Below are 14,239 nucleotides of genomic sequence, written 5' to 3'. Positions count from 1 at the left end.
GTTTATCTGGAGAGAACTATCCCCAGAAGAAACCCCATGATTAGGCAGTTTTATAACAAACATGTGAAGCAATGAGAGAGCTTAAAGGAAGTTTAGGTGCTATTTGAATGCTTGAGGCAAATCTTAAAGATTTCCTTATAGAGGATCATAAAAATATTAGAAAAACAAAAATTTCAGGTTTATTTTTTCTTACAGATACATTAATTGAGAAGAATGTTAGGTTTGTTTTATTTTGTTTTGTTTTTAATGTAGGCTTCATGCCCAAGAAAGAATGTTAGGTTGAATAGAGTTACATTTAAGTATGTGAGATAAAACTTTGTAACACAAGCTTTCCACATTTAGCTGTAGTATTCTTTTCCAGTTACAGTTTTCTTAGCGGTCATTTCTTTCTCATTGCTCTGAGTCTCAGATGTATCTTCTTGGAAGAAGTCAAACATATTAAAGCAAAATGAGACAGATTTATAAATACTGATATAGAAAGATGTCTATGAAATAGTACATTAGCTAGCTTTCTGTTGCTATTTAACAAATTGCTACAAATTTAGTGGTTTAAAATAACACAAATTTATTGTTTTTGCGGTTCTTTGGATTAAAAGTATGACACGAGTCTCACTGGGCTAAAATCAAGGTGTCAGCAGGGCTACATTCTTTTCCGGAGGCGAAAAGGAGAGAATCTGTTTCCTTGCCTTTTCCAGCATCTAGAGGCCACCCACATTCTTTGGTTTATGCTCCCCGCCTTCCCATCTTCAAAGCCGGCAGTCTCTCTGACCGTGTCAGCACATCTCTTTCTCGGACTCTCCTTCTGCCTCCCTCTCGGCACTTCTAAGGAGGCTTGTGATAAACACAAGGATAACCCAGTAATCTCCCTGTCTTCAGGTCAGCTGATTAGCAACTTGAGTTCCCCTTTGCCATTAACCTAAGCTATTCATAGGTTCTTGGCATTAGGTTGTGGGCATCTTTGGGGACCATTATTCTGCCTAGCATATATAGTAAGTAACAAAAGGAAGTTACAAAACAGTTTTTCTGGCTTTAATTCCATTTGGATTTGGAAAAATGCGCGGTGGTGAAAATATGGCAAAAGATGAAATCTACTTTAAGAAAACTCTGTATTAAAAAAATTAACACTAAAAGAGGAAAAAGGCTGACTGTTTTGTTCACTTCACCAAAAGGGTCTCAACATTTTTGATTGTCAGGCAGTAGGATAAAATTCAATTTACATTCAGTCAGTCAGTGATGGAAGCAGAGTGTGCTCGTGTATGTACTTCCACACCCTCCCAGAGGTGTTCTCTGGTTTGTGCTGGGTAGTGTTTAACTTTAATCAAGGGAGCAGTTATTCCTTGATCTCTGATGGATAAACACAGGTTAGATCTGGCTTCAAGAATGTCTCTGTATACCATGAACTATACATTTTCCTAATGGTTAATTATTATCATACACAAGGCGTAGTACCACTTAATAATCATAGTTATTTAAAAATAATCACTTATTAAATTAATAGCACTTATTAAATCTATTCAGGTATATGTTTTATTTACATGCTACCCTTCGTCCAACTTTGAATGATTCAAAATCTTTCTAAAATAAGCATTAGGTAGAGAGTAATTTCCTCCAGATACACAGATGGCAAACGGTAAGAATTCACAGGCAACCTGGAGTAAACAGATGGGTCTTACATCACTCCTGCTGGTATGGGCTCTTTTCAGAGTACAGTGACCATGCCATATCCTTTGCAGGAAAATCATAAATTTGGCTTTGGTCTTTTTATGGTTGACACAAACAAAACTTCATTGCCATTATGTATTTTCATGAGTTTTGGTGCCCTTAAAAATATGAATTTTTGGTTGAAATGCACTGAGTATTTCTGTCTGCTTATTTATATTTCTGTCTCTTTATTAAACACTGAGTTTCTAAACTGATTGGTCATGATATTTGTACCGTAATTTCATATAACTCTTTATTATTAAATGGTGGATTTTGAAACAGAAACAGATATTTTATTTTATTTTATTTTTATTTTATTTTTTTTTAAAGATTTTATTTATTTATTTGACAGACAGAGATCACAAGTAGGCAGAGAGGCAGGCAGAGAGAGAGAGAGAGAGAGAAGCAGGCTTCCTGCGGAGCAGAGAGCCCGATGCGGGGCTCGATCCCAGGACCCTGAGATCATGACCCGAGCCGAAGGCAGCATTCCAAACCACTGAGCCACCCAGGCGCCCCAGAAACAGATATTTTAAAACCCCATTTTCTCCAGCCTTTTGTACTATGGTTTCGAGTTGAGGTTGATTTGAGGAAAATACTCCTAGTTCTGATAAATAGAAATCTTTCTAACTTTAATAATGTAGTTTTTTGTGTGCATTGCTGAAAACTGTAAATTAAAACTACTTGAATCGGATACATTACTGAAGAGATTTTAGAAATTCTTTCTTATTTAATTGGTGTTTATATGTTTATGTGTTCCAGAAGCATTTTAAAAGTAACCCTTAAAGTGTGTGAAATGGGTAAGAAAAAGAATTTTCAGATTGAACTTCCTTATTTATAATAAAAAAATAAAATCCAGTGCCTGACAAAGTACAGCTTAATTATACGTAGTCTGGTCTTCCTTTGACGTTACATTAGATGGTCAGCAGGCATTTTTATAAGCTCAGTGGGCAGGCTCAGTCTAGATATTCGACTTTGGCAGGCGGGATATGAAATAGTTGAAATAGTTTCACTGCATATTTATTGCCTAGTGAATGTGCACTTGTTAGAGAGCTGCCCCTCCCCCCTTTTTTTTAAATCTGAGGAATGAAGTAGCACCGTATGCTTTCATTGCTTTTTGTGCTTACCTGTGTTTGCCATCTAGGTCTTTATATACTTTTCACAAAGAAGAAGTGATTTGGTGATGGAGTGCTTCCCCTGACCGATGGACTCAAAGAAGAGAAGGTAAAAGCATTTCTTCTTTTACCTTATTCTTCTAGGAAAACACAACAAGCTATTCCACATACACGTAGCTTCTCTTTGGTTTAATTTTCTCGTTTGTGGTTATTAAGTAGGAATAGTGATGTTTATGTTGATTGGTAAAGAGAGAAAGATACTATAATAAAACTGATTGGTGATAAGCTTTGTTGCTGGTTTCTTTCTTATGCTTGTAAAAAGGCAGAAAGTGTCTTCATCATTTTAAAGCCTTTGAAGCCATTTTTTCTCACAAATAATTTCAGGTCTTCAGGCGTAGCTTTATTAGTTTTAATCCTCTTCTACCCTTAGAAAACAGGATTGAGTTTGTGGCTCTCCTGTCATATAACCATGGTTATGCCTAATCATGACTGAGAGGGATATTACTTAGCAAAAGCAGAGAAATTTATAGGTATTATAAAATAAATAAAACCAAAAAACTTTCTGTGCCTTATTAAAATTAGCGTCAGTGTTCTAGAAAAAAGAATGTATCATCACTGGCAACAGAGGGAAATTTGCTATAAAGGAAACCCAGCGTATCTTAATAGACCTTTTTCTTCAAAGGGTAGGCAGTTATGGTATGGTCATTATCATGAAGCTTTGTGTCTTGTGTCCTTTGAACCGGAATCATCACATGGATAGAATTCTTGAACATGAGTAAAGCATGAAGGATTCTATTGTTCCTGATACAAATTTGATTCTCAAAAAACTAACAATTACAGAGCTTACCCAGTATAAAGTAAAATATGGATCTCTATTCCTTACCAAACACTTTTTTTAGCATGTTCAAAACGAAAATTTTGAAATAAGACCCCAACTTGGGACATGTTCCAACTTTATCATCTAAACAATGATTTAATAAATGGAGAAGGTAGAATCTTAAAATTTTATGCTATTAACTCTAAAATGTCAAAAAATAGTCCAGGTTTTGTTTGTTTCTTAGATAGAGATAAGTAATTTGTGGGTTTAGATTATCCTCAAGCCTTGTCTGTAAATAGTTGCTCTATCTCTGCTGCTGTGTCCCAACCAAAGGTAGGTGCTAAGCGATCTGACCCAGTCACCCATGTGCTGGTAAAAGATACAGATCTAATGAAATTACTAAGAAATCCCCAAATACAGATTTAATTGCAGGACCAATTAAGCTATTTTTCTTAATGTTTGTAGCTCAACAGAAGCAGAAGGATCCAAAGAAAGAGGCCTGGTCCACGTGTGGCAGGCAGGATCCAATTCTGTAGCACCAGAGAGACTGCCAGGCTGGGGAGGAAAGGCTGTTCTTCAAGCAGCCCTTGGAGTGAAGCATGGAGTTCTTCTGACTGAAGGTAGTGAAAAGAACCTTTTCACTTAAAGGTTCTTTCGTTTAACAAATACTCACTGAAGTGCTAATAGTACCTGTGTGTGTGAGGTCAGGTAAGGGAGTTACTGGATATCAGAAATGCTTAATGAAGATTGTTGGAGCCTATACTCTTTGTGTTTTCAAAATATGTTCTTACTCCCTTCGTCAAAAATCAGATTAGTTCTTAAATTTAAGTTTCATCATATCTAGCATAAAAGGGAGAAGTACAGTTTGTAAGTTTTATAGTAATTAGTAATGAAGAATTAACTATGGAAATATTACCTATTAAGAAACTCTTTTGCTGTGCCTTTGTTCATTAAGTGTATCAGAAGAATCATGCTCATACTAGCTAGTGTTTATTACACAATCTTGCATGCCAGGCACGGCACCAGGCGCTTTGTACCACCTCGCCGAGTCGTCAGAACCATGTTGCGAGGCAGGCCACTGTTGGTGTCCCCTCTTCACAGATGAGGAAGCTGAAGGTCAGGAGATGAAATGATTTTCCCCAAGCCCCCACAGCTCTTGGAGTGTCAGAGTCTGAATTGGGATTCAGAGTCTGATTTCAAAGCCTGCTTTTTATGCGGCTTGGCTGTACTATGTCAGTATGGTTTTTCTCAGGCATAAATAGCAGCTTATAAGAACATATAATGAAATCTATAAATCTATAACAGATAGGAACAGAAGCTACAATTTATAGAGAGAGTTGCCTTTAATTTTGACAGCAGTTTAACAACTCAGTCATGGCAAATTTGGCTTGAGCCAGGACTGCCATCAACTAATTTCTAAATTTCAATTCCACAAGCATTTATTAAGTATTCAGTAATGCTTTGCTATTTTCTTCGTAAGAACTAAGGGAAGCCAAATTCTACAAGGCAAATTTAACTCTGACCTTGGTAATTTTGTGGGGTAAACATGAATTTCTTTCTAGCCTGCTTATTACTATATCACTTTTATTATAATAATATAGAATACTCTTATTATTAGGCCAGAATTTGGAAAAAGCTTTATTGTAAAAATGTGCACTATATTCAATCACCATCTGCCCTGGAGGCTTCAAAATCTATCATTCTCAAGCACCTATAAGTAGAATTCTGTTGTTTTATTTACCCTTCAGTAAGATATTTAGGAACCCTTCATGAACATGATCTTTAAATCTCTAGAATCATACCTTAAGTGGGATAACTGAGGGAAAACATTTTAAAAATATATGAATAGCCTATCATTGTTCATGTTTAAGCAGTGTCCTGGTTTTAAGCGTCAAAGCTACAGGATGTCTGGGTGGCTCAGTTGGTTAAGTGACTGCCTTCGGCTCAGGTCATGATCCTGGAGTCCTGGGATCAAGTACCGCATCAGGCTCTCTGTTCAGCGGGGAGTCTGCTGCTCCCTCTGACCCTTCCCTTCTCATGCTCTCTCTCTCTCTCTCATTCTCTCTCTCAAATAAATAAATAAAGTCTTAAAAAAAAAAAGCTACAAAAAAGAAATCTTACATAAGTGTGTGTTTGAAATAGCAAAAAGATCTCCAGTGCTATCTTTTCCAGATGAGAAAATGTTACTGATGGAATGTTGGAAATTTTCAAGTTCTTTTTTTCTATTCAGTTTGACTCTCAGCTCATAATTCAGTGAGGACATTTCATTGAATCACTATTTTTGAGGTATTCCAGGTTGAAAAAAGGGAAGAGTTGTCTGAATATCCATTTCTTTGCTCGATTTCTCTCTCTAGTGGAGTGATAATCATTGAAAGAACTAGTGAGCTGTTGCAAATGTATATCGCTGTATCAGTCGGGAAGAAAAATTTAAATATCTTAACCTATGAGCTGATTTTATCAGTACTCTATCCAAACTGGAAATTCCTTAATAAAAGCTCATGTCTTCCTTCTAGCCACTGTTGTGTTCTTTCTTAGGGAGATGTTCTGTTTAGTTAATTTGAGTATATAAATATATTTTATATAAATAATAGGCCAAAGCTAAAGAATGCGTTTTTTTTTTTTTCATTATCAGCTCAGTTGCTGCTTTGTAGGGAAAAAATACTACTATAAATCTACTTCATTATTTCTTTATTAACTTAAAAAAAAATGGATGAGTCCCTGGTCATATGGAAAAGAAGAAATAGTGGGCTTGCTTTAGTATTTTCAACACCCATGGCTAAGTTGCCCTTGGCCAGCCAAGTTGCCCTTCATTCTAAAGCGAGCTGTCATAGTTTTTATCATGGTTTGTTTTTTTGCTTCGTTCTGTGATTTACTTTTTAAACAAATGACACCTTAGAAATGCTGTATAGTGCGCAATATATATGATATATAACGTTTAAAATTATACATGATACTGTACACATCACAAAGACAGCCATGTCTTATTAACGCTGGTGCTTTTGTTCAACCTAGAAGTATAAAGCTGGTTTCTTAGTTTTGGCCAAAATGAATCTCTGATATTTTTATGCTACAGCATAATTTTCTGCTGCTCAAGTAGCCGTGAATGTTGTAGATGTTAACGAATGTATCTGTTTTGTCCTCTGCTCATTTTATCTTATAGTCATTAGTTTGTCTTTGAACACATTCCTGTAGTAGCGCGCATTGACAGCCATTAGTAGTGGATCTGTATAGGACTTTGTAGGATGAGGAGCAAGATTGCTTCATTTGGAAGTAGCCCCCTGTAGTTGGTAGAAATTCTCACTATTTTTCAGAATATTAAAAATGATACTTGTTAAAAGATGAGTAAATGTGGGATATTACATGCTTGAACTAAAATCTCTACAACTGCGCTTAAACAAAAAACAGCCCTATTTTGTTAACCTAGAGGAGCCAAAAATTTGCTGGTAAGATTTCTAGCTAACTCACTAACTCCTTTTTTTTTTTTTTTTTTTTTTTTTAAACATTTAGATGGTGAGGTCTACAGCTTTGGGACGCTTCCCTGGAGAAGTGAACCAGCAGAGATTTGTCCGAATAGCCCCATTCTAGAAAATGCCCTGGTTGGGCAATATGTTGTTACCGTGGCATCAGGGAGTTTCCACAGTGGAGCAGTGACGGAAAGTGGCGTAGTGTACATGTGGGGGGAGAACTCTGCAGGCCAGTGTGCAGTAGCTAATCAGCAGTATGTTCCAGAACCGAATCCTGTCAGCATTTCTGACTCTGAGACCAGTTCTTTGGTTGCGGTCAGGATTTTGCAGTTGGCGTGTGGTGAGGAGCACACACTGGCGTTGTCAATAAGCAGAGAGATTTGGGCATGGGGTACTGGTTGTCAGTTGGGTCTCATTACCACCACCTTCCCGGTGACAAAGCCACAAAAGGTGGAACATCTTGCCGGCCGCGTCGTGCTACAAGTTGCCTGTGGCGCCTTCCACAGCTTGGCCCTTGTGCAGTGCCTCCCTTCCCAGGAGCTGAAGCCAGTCCCAGAAAGATGCAACCAGTGCAGCCAACTCCTGATTACTATGACTGACAAAGAAGACCATGTGATTATATCAGACAGTCACTGCTGCCCCTTAGGGGTGACACTGTCAGAATCCCAGGCAGAAAACCAGGTCAGCACTGCCATCAGCCCCTGCACTGAAACCCTGGACAGTCAGGGAGAAGTGTTCGAGAACACGCTGGGAGGAAAGGAGCCGCCTGTTGCTACTGACACGCACGTTGGAAATGTTCAGACCACGGGTGGTGATGCCATTTCCTCCCAACAAGATGTCGTGGGAACAACTGAAATTTCTTCGGCCAGAAATGTACCGTCATACCCTGATACTCAGGCAGTGAATGAGTACATGGCAAAACTCTCAGATCGCTCAGTAAGAGAGAACTCAGAGAACGGCGAAAAGCCAGTGCCATCTCAGGTACCTGCTAAATTTTATAATATAAAGGTGTTTCTGGAGTTAGGAGGTTTTCTTTAGCAACTTTAAAATGCTTGTCTTGAGCTTGACTTTAAATCTCTTTTATCATGCAATCCTAGAGAAGGGAAAACCCGGATTACTCCAAAATTACTCTTTATGTTCAAATTCTACCCTTTAAGAGGCTGAAAGATGTCGAAAGATGTCATGCTGGGCTTCTTTTTTAAGTAGCAAAATCTCATTTATTTTTTTCTAGTACTTTTTCTCCCGTGGCTGACTATACTAAATTTTGCTAGGCTCCTGAATACTGCCCCCCCCGAATACTTTTAATATAACTATACATTCATAGAGATTCATCTCACCTGTATTTGTATGACTCCAGATTCTGTAGAGAGTACTCCTTTCCTTTTTTATCAGGGAAAGTTGCCATGTGGTCAATCCCTCAATTGTAGGCAGATTTAAAAAACAAACAAACTCCTGGTGTTATATGTTGTTTGAATTTTTTTCAGCATATACCTGTAGTCCTTACTGGGCTTTGTTGTGGGACAGGGGATTAATGTTTTCTTCATTTTATTTGAACTACTCTCATTTTAAAAACGTGTAAATGGAGAAAAGCTGTTGACCAGTAGCATACAGTAAAGTTTGAGTCTCCCTGATTAAACAAATTGTTTTAAAAGGATAATTTGTTTTTTACTCTTCATGTAAGCCTTTCAATTTTGTTCTTACCAAAACTCTAAGAAAATGAAACAAAACAAAAACCTCTAGTCATGTAAGAACTATACCATGGTGTTTTTTCAGGCCTTTGAAACCACGTACCTCTTGATTCTTTGTTTTTTTTCTTCACTCCGTCAGGATGAGAACATGGCTTAGAGGTATTTTTAGAAACAGTTTTTATTTCACAGTTTACTCATCGAGCCTTGTGGCTATCTGATTTTTTTAAAAATTAAGAATAAGCTGTTTGGAGAAAGATACTATTAAAACCTAAACACAAAAGTAATGATTTAATAGGAATGTACATAGAACATTCTTAGACTTGAACATGCTTATAAAAATTTGGACTTTGACTTTTTAGAAGTCATTCTGCTAATTTATTAAATTTGAAGGTAAAAATTTATTGTATACACTATTTTGATTATTAAATAATTATCATTGAAATTGCATTTTCATTTGGATTTATTTTGTTAAACATGTACATTTTTGTTGCCTATGCTAAATTTGGCAATGTCTGTTTATACTAAATTTAATTCAGTTTTTGCAAATAGTGTCTCAGACAGCTAATTCACTAGGAATTTATATAGTCTAGGACAAGTTTTTTCTCCTCTGACCAGAAATAACTGAGAAAGTATCTCATTTTTGTGAAATAAACCATAATACTGGGCCATGAAGCATATACTTCATAATTGAATTTTATTATTGGTTGACCAGGACTCCTAAAATTATGTGTTTCATCAAAGTTGCTGGCTCTATATTTTTGTTTTATTAATTTATGTATTGTTAAACATAATTAAATAGAGCAGCCAGTAAGAACAATAATTTAAAGTTTATTGAAGATAGAATTTTATGACTTTCCTGTTAGGTAAGAAGGCCCTAAAATATTGACCCATAAATACCTATCACTGTTTCTGTTATGAGACTTCATACACAAAGGGTGAAAAGAGTGATGTTACTTCTCAGCAAGTTTTTAGGGAACTTTGGCACCAAGGAATTAATAGGCTTTGTATTTATCTTTTGCTTGATATGGCATATTTGTTTGTTTTGTTGAATATTTTAATTAAAGACTCCTTTGCTCCTCTGAATTTAGTATTTAATTCAACAAAATGTATTGAGTACCTACTGCAATCAGGTACTGTGCAGGAAACGGGGATTATTTCCTTTAAAAGAATCAGAAGTCAATGTTAAAAAATTTGTTTTCATTTAGCTTCCAGTTCAGGACAAATTAAGGAATGTATATATACCATTTGAGACCTTTGTACAGCCTAGGAAGTAAATTTTTTGTAGTGACTTATGCTGATAAGCTAAAAGCTTTTTTTGTGTGTTTTTAGTAGTTACATTTAATGATTTTCCTTTAAACAGTGGTGCTTGACTGCTCAGAGTAAGTTTCAACTGATCTTTTACTAAGATACTAGACAACTTTAGTTTGACTTTCAAATAGAGCTATGAATAACACAGAAAACACTGGTCCCAAATGTTTAATTATTAACCTACCACATTTACTTTATCATAATGAGAGCAAAAGTAATCCTTCAGCTGACATAGCCCATGGATCATGGAAAATAACACATTCATGAGGCAGTGGAAGGGCTTGAACTTGAGAGCTTAACTTGGGGACAGTTACATACTGCCTATGCAGTATGTATATAACTATAGGTCAGAGGTATAATTTCCTTTTCTGCCTGTATATATATATATAACAGCTAAAGTACTTTTTCTTAAATATTTCAGGAAAAGCCTTTTTTAGACATACTTTTTTTCTGGTATTTCTTAGTAGCAACCTGTAAATTTTCTTAGAAGCGATCAATAATATTACATTTAATTATTTTTTTTTATGTACTGTTAACCTTTTCAAGCTTATATCCAGGGCTGTTATACATTGTACCTCATATGAAACGCTGTGTTTTCCAGACCTTTCTTTCCCTCTCCCCTTCTGTGCTTAATTTTATTAAAGCAGCTGGGGCTTCTGTTTGAATAACTTGGAAAAACACAACACTCAAACAAAAGGAAGTACTTTTGATAAGGAGCTGTAGTTTGAGTCCTCATTTCCATATGATATGTTAAATCCAGTAAGGAGAGCAGATAATACCTTTAAGTTAAAGTTAGAAGCCCTTGTTTCAGATTCTTAAATTTGCAAGTAGTGGTGGTTTTTGTTAAACTTTGTTTTTATTGATTGCTTGTTGTATAAGGGATTATATTTTTATATACTTTTTTATGTGTGTGTATTTTAGCCTCTTGTAGAAGAAGCAGTTCCTAATCTTCACAGCCCACCAACCACAAGCACCTCAGCCCTAAACAGCCTAGTAGTCTCTTGTGCATCTGCTGTTGGTGTGAGAGTGGCTGCTACATACGAAGCTGGGGCCTTGTCTCTTAAGAAAGTTATGAACTTTTATAGTACGGCCCCTTGTGAACCTGGAACTCAGGCAGGCAGTAGTTCCATAGGCCCAGAAGGTCTGAAAGATAGCAGAGAAGAACAGGTTAAACAGGAATCCATGCAAGGAAAGAAGAGTTCAAGTCTTGTGGATATCCGAGAAGAGGAATCAGAGGGAGGCAGCCGGAGACTCTCCCTCCCTGGCTTGTTGTCTCAAGGTAAGGAGATAACCAGGTGAAAATCCAAGATGCTCCGACATCACATGTTATATTATTATAAATCCGTAGCTCTCCTAATTGCTAACTGACATATTCAAATGTCAACAGTTATTTAATTTTGGTGACTTGGGTGGTTTAAAAAGAAAGTTACGTATTCCTCTGCTTTAAAAATAACCATAGAACGTAATTTTTTTGTGATGTCTGCTTTTGCTTCTGAACCTTACTATGAATCTTATTTTATTCTGGAATGCAGTGACAGCCTCTGTATATCCTAGTTTGGGGCATGTAACCCAGAGAGATGAAGTTGCAGATGTGACTGTGGTTAAGTGGGAGGGTCTACTGTATTTGACCTCAAAGTGGAGATAATTTAAACTTCAAGAAGAGGAAAGTTCATTTTCTGATACAAATAGCAACAAACTTCTTAGAATATTAAGACCGTTACCCAGTTGGTTCTTCAGCATTTCTCGGTTGGTTTCTACACTTTTGCTTCTCAAACTGTGACCTACGGACCCAAAACAAGAGCAGCAGCATCTGGGAATCTGTTAGACATGCAGGGTCTCAGGCTTCCCGCCAAACTTACTGTATTGGAATGTGCATTATACCAAGATTCCCGGGTGGCTGGTGTGCACAGTAAAGTTGGAGCAGCATTGGATTTAGACCAGGAGTTGGTAAACTTTTTCTGTAAACAATGAAAGAGAAATATTTTATGATTTGCGGGCCATGTGGTCTCTCTTATATAAATACTCAATTTTGCCATCGTTGCTTAAAAGTAGCCGTAAGTAAAAACAAATGAGTAAGGCCGTATGTTCCAGTTCAGTGGGCTCTATTTGACCTGTGGTCTATGGTTTCCAGCCCTCAGTCTTTACACCATTTTTGTACAAAGCTCTAAAATGGGGAATCCTACCTTTCTTATCTCCTTACTTAGGGCTCTGTTGTGCCACAGAGTACTTCTGTTACCCTGTCTTCTATTTCTTATTGCCACTAGATTTTTAGCTTGCAAATAAAGCCCTTAGTCTTGATTGACTGCTTGTCTATAAAAAGAAAGCCCATGGATTCTGTCAAGTCTGAAGGAGGACTTTGTGCCAAAATTGTCTTGTTGTGAAATGTCCTTTCATATTTGTAGCATAAATATATTTGAGATCTCCTGGAACCACAAATGTGGAATATTGATTTTTGTCACGTCATTAGGTCATTGAAATATGCAATACTGCTAATAGATTTTTTTTCCTTTTGGTTAAATTTTACTTAGTGACCCAAAGTATCTTTATAAAAATTTTACATGCACTTTTAAAAAAAAAAAGATTTTATGTATTTATTTGAGAAAGAGACAGTGAGACAGAACATGAGAGGGGAGAACATTAGAGGAAGAAGCAGACTCCCGGAGGAGCTGGGAACCTGATGCGGGACTTGATCCCGGGACTTGATCATGACCTGAGCTGAAGGCAGTTGCTTAACCAACTGAGCCACCCAGGTGCCCCTACATGCACTCTTTTTCTCTATTTTAAAGTTACCTGAAATACATCTTTGAGGGAACTTCAAGTAGGTTTATTTGAGTGTCTGTGTGTATAAATGGATGGCACATTTATCAGAAAAGATGTTGATTTTAGCCAGTGATGATCACTTTTTTGTGCCCTCAAGTTAATGACCAAGTCTGCACTTAAGCGACATTTGATGATTTTCTTTAAAACATATCCTGCCACCAAATCAGTAACAACATTTACATAGTGTTACATGTCGTTATTATAATTTTAAATACTATAAATGATTATAAAGATATTTTAAAACATTAAGTCCTCTATAAAATAATTTGAAATAGGCAAAATTCAAAAGTTATTTAGTACTTATATTCATAATCTTTTTCCCACCATAGAAACTTGAAAATTTTATATCTAAAGTAAGTCCTTTATTACCATATTTAAAATATGTTTGGGAGCACCTGGGTGGCTCAGTAGGTTAAGGCCTCTGCCTTCGGCTCGGGTCATAATCCCAGGATCAAGCCCCACATCGGGCTCTCTGCTTGGTCGGGAGCCTGCTTTCCCCTCCCCTCTCTGCCTGCCTCTCTGCCTACTTGTGATCTCTGTCTGTCAAATAAAGAAATGAAATCTAAAATAAATAAATAGATTAAATAAAAAATATTTAAAATATGTTTGAACTTAGACCTTAACTTGGAAAGTCTTAACTTTTAACTCTGCTTTGAAATGGGAAAAATATTTGTCAGCCTTAGCGAAGTATTTTGTTAAGCATGTTCTGTAGAATACAAATTCCATAGGATGTCACAAAGACATTCTGTGTAATAAAAATATTATACAGAAAGGGATTCTGTGACCAAATGCTTGGAAGTGGGGCTAAGTTAAATAAATCTAAACAGGCCTTTTAATTGCAGGACTTGTCAGGGCCTTTAGCTTGCTAATAATGTGTGTATGAATCTATAGGGCAAGATAGTGTGGAGGATAGAATGTAGTAGGCAGCATTCATACCAAACTCATCTCACTATTAAATCCTCATTTTTGCAGAGAACCTATAGAATATGCTTCACAAATACCACGTTAGTGTATTTCTTTGAAAAATCAACATCTGGTCAAAATGATATCTTTTTTCCCACCCATCTACTTCCTCACTCCATCTCTGGTTTGTTTTCAGTTTCCCCCAGGCTCTTAAGAAAAGCTGCCCGGGTGAAAACACGGACAGTGGTTCTGACTCCTACATACAGTGGAGAAGCAGATGCACTTCTGCCTTCTCTGAGGACAGAGGTGTGGACCTGGGGGAAAGGGAAGGAAGGACAGCTGGGCCATGGTGATGTTCTGCCTCGGTGAGTGCTGGCTTTGTTCACGGGTAGAAGTTGGCGTTAACCAATAAATCTCTCTCCTGTG

The 14,239-nt window shown here is 36.8% G+C and overlaps 1 protein-coding gene across 8 annotated transcripts in view; it reads left to right on the top strand.

Moving 5' to 3' along the window:
* ALS2 (alsin Rho guanine nucleotide exchange factor ALS2) overlaps positions 1-14,239 on the top strand; it is a 73,318-nt gene that overhangs the window by 10,966 nt on the left and 48,113 nt on the right. For all 8 annotated transcript variants that reach the window (XR_004288466.1, XM_032354447.1, XM_032354446.1 and 5 more), the window contains exons 3-7: positions 2,843-2,922; positions 4,096-4,250; positions 7,138-8,075; positions 11,012-11,369; positions 14,010-14,178. Coding sequence is in view for 7 of the 8 variants with exons in the window: in XM_032354447.1 (XP_032210338.1) it covers positions 2,903-2,922; positions 4,096-4,250; positions 7,138-8,075; positions 11,012-11,369; positions 14,010-14,178 (1,640 nt within the window). In the remaining variant the exon portion in view is untranslated. The remainder of the gene's footprint in view (positions 1-2,842; positions 2,923-4,095; positions 4,251-7,137; positions 8,076-11,011; positions 11,370-14,009; positions 14,179-14,239) is intronic.

Source organism: Mustela erminea, chromosome 8, assembly GCF_009829155.1.
Source record: "Mustela erminea isolate mMusErm1 chromosome 8, mMusErm1.Pri, whole genome shotgun sequence".
Taxonomy (NCBI): domain Eukaryota; kingdom Metazoa; phylum Chordata; class Mammalia; order Carnivora; family Mustelidae; genus Mustela; species Mustela erminea.
The sequence above is the reverse complement of the archived record's forward strand: the minus strand, read 5'-3'. Positions and strand labels throughout refer to the sequence as shown.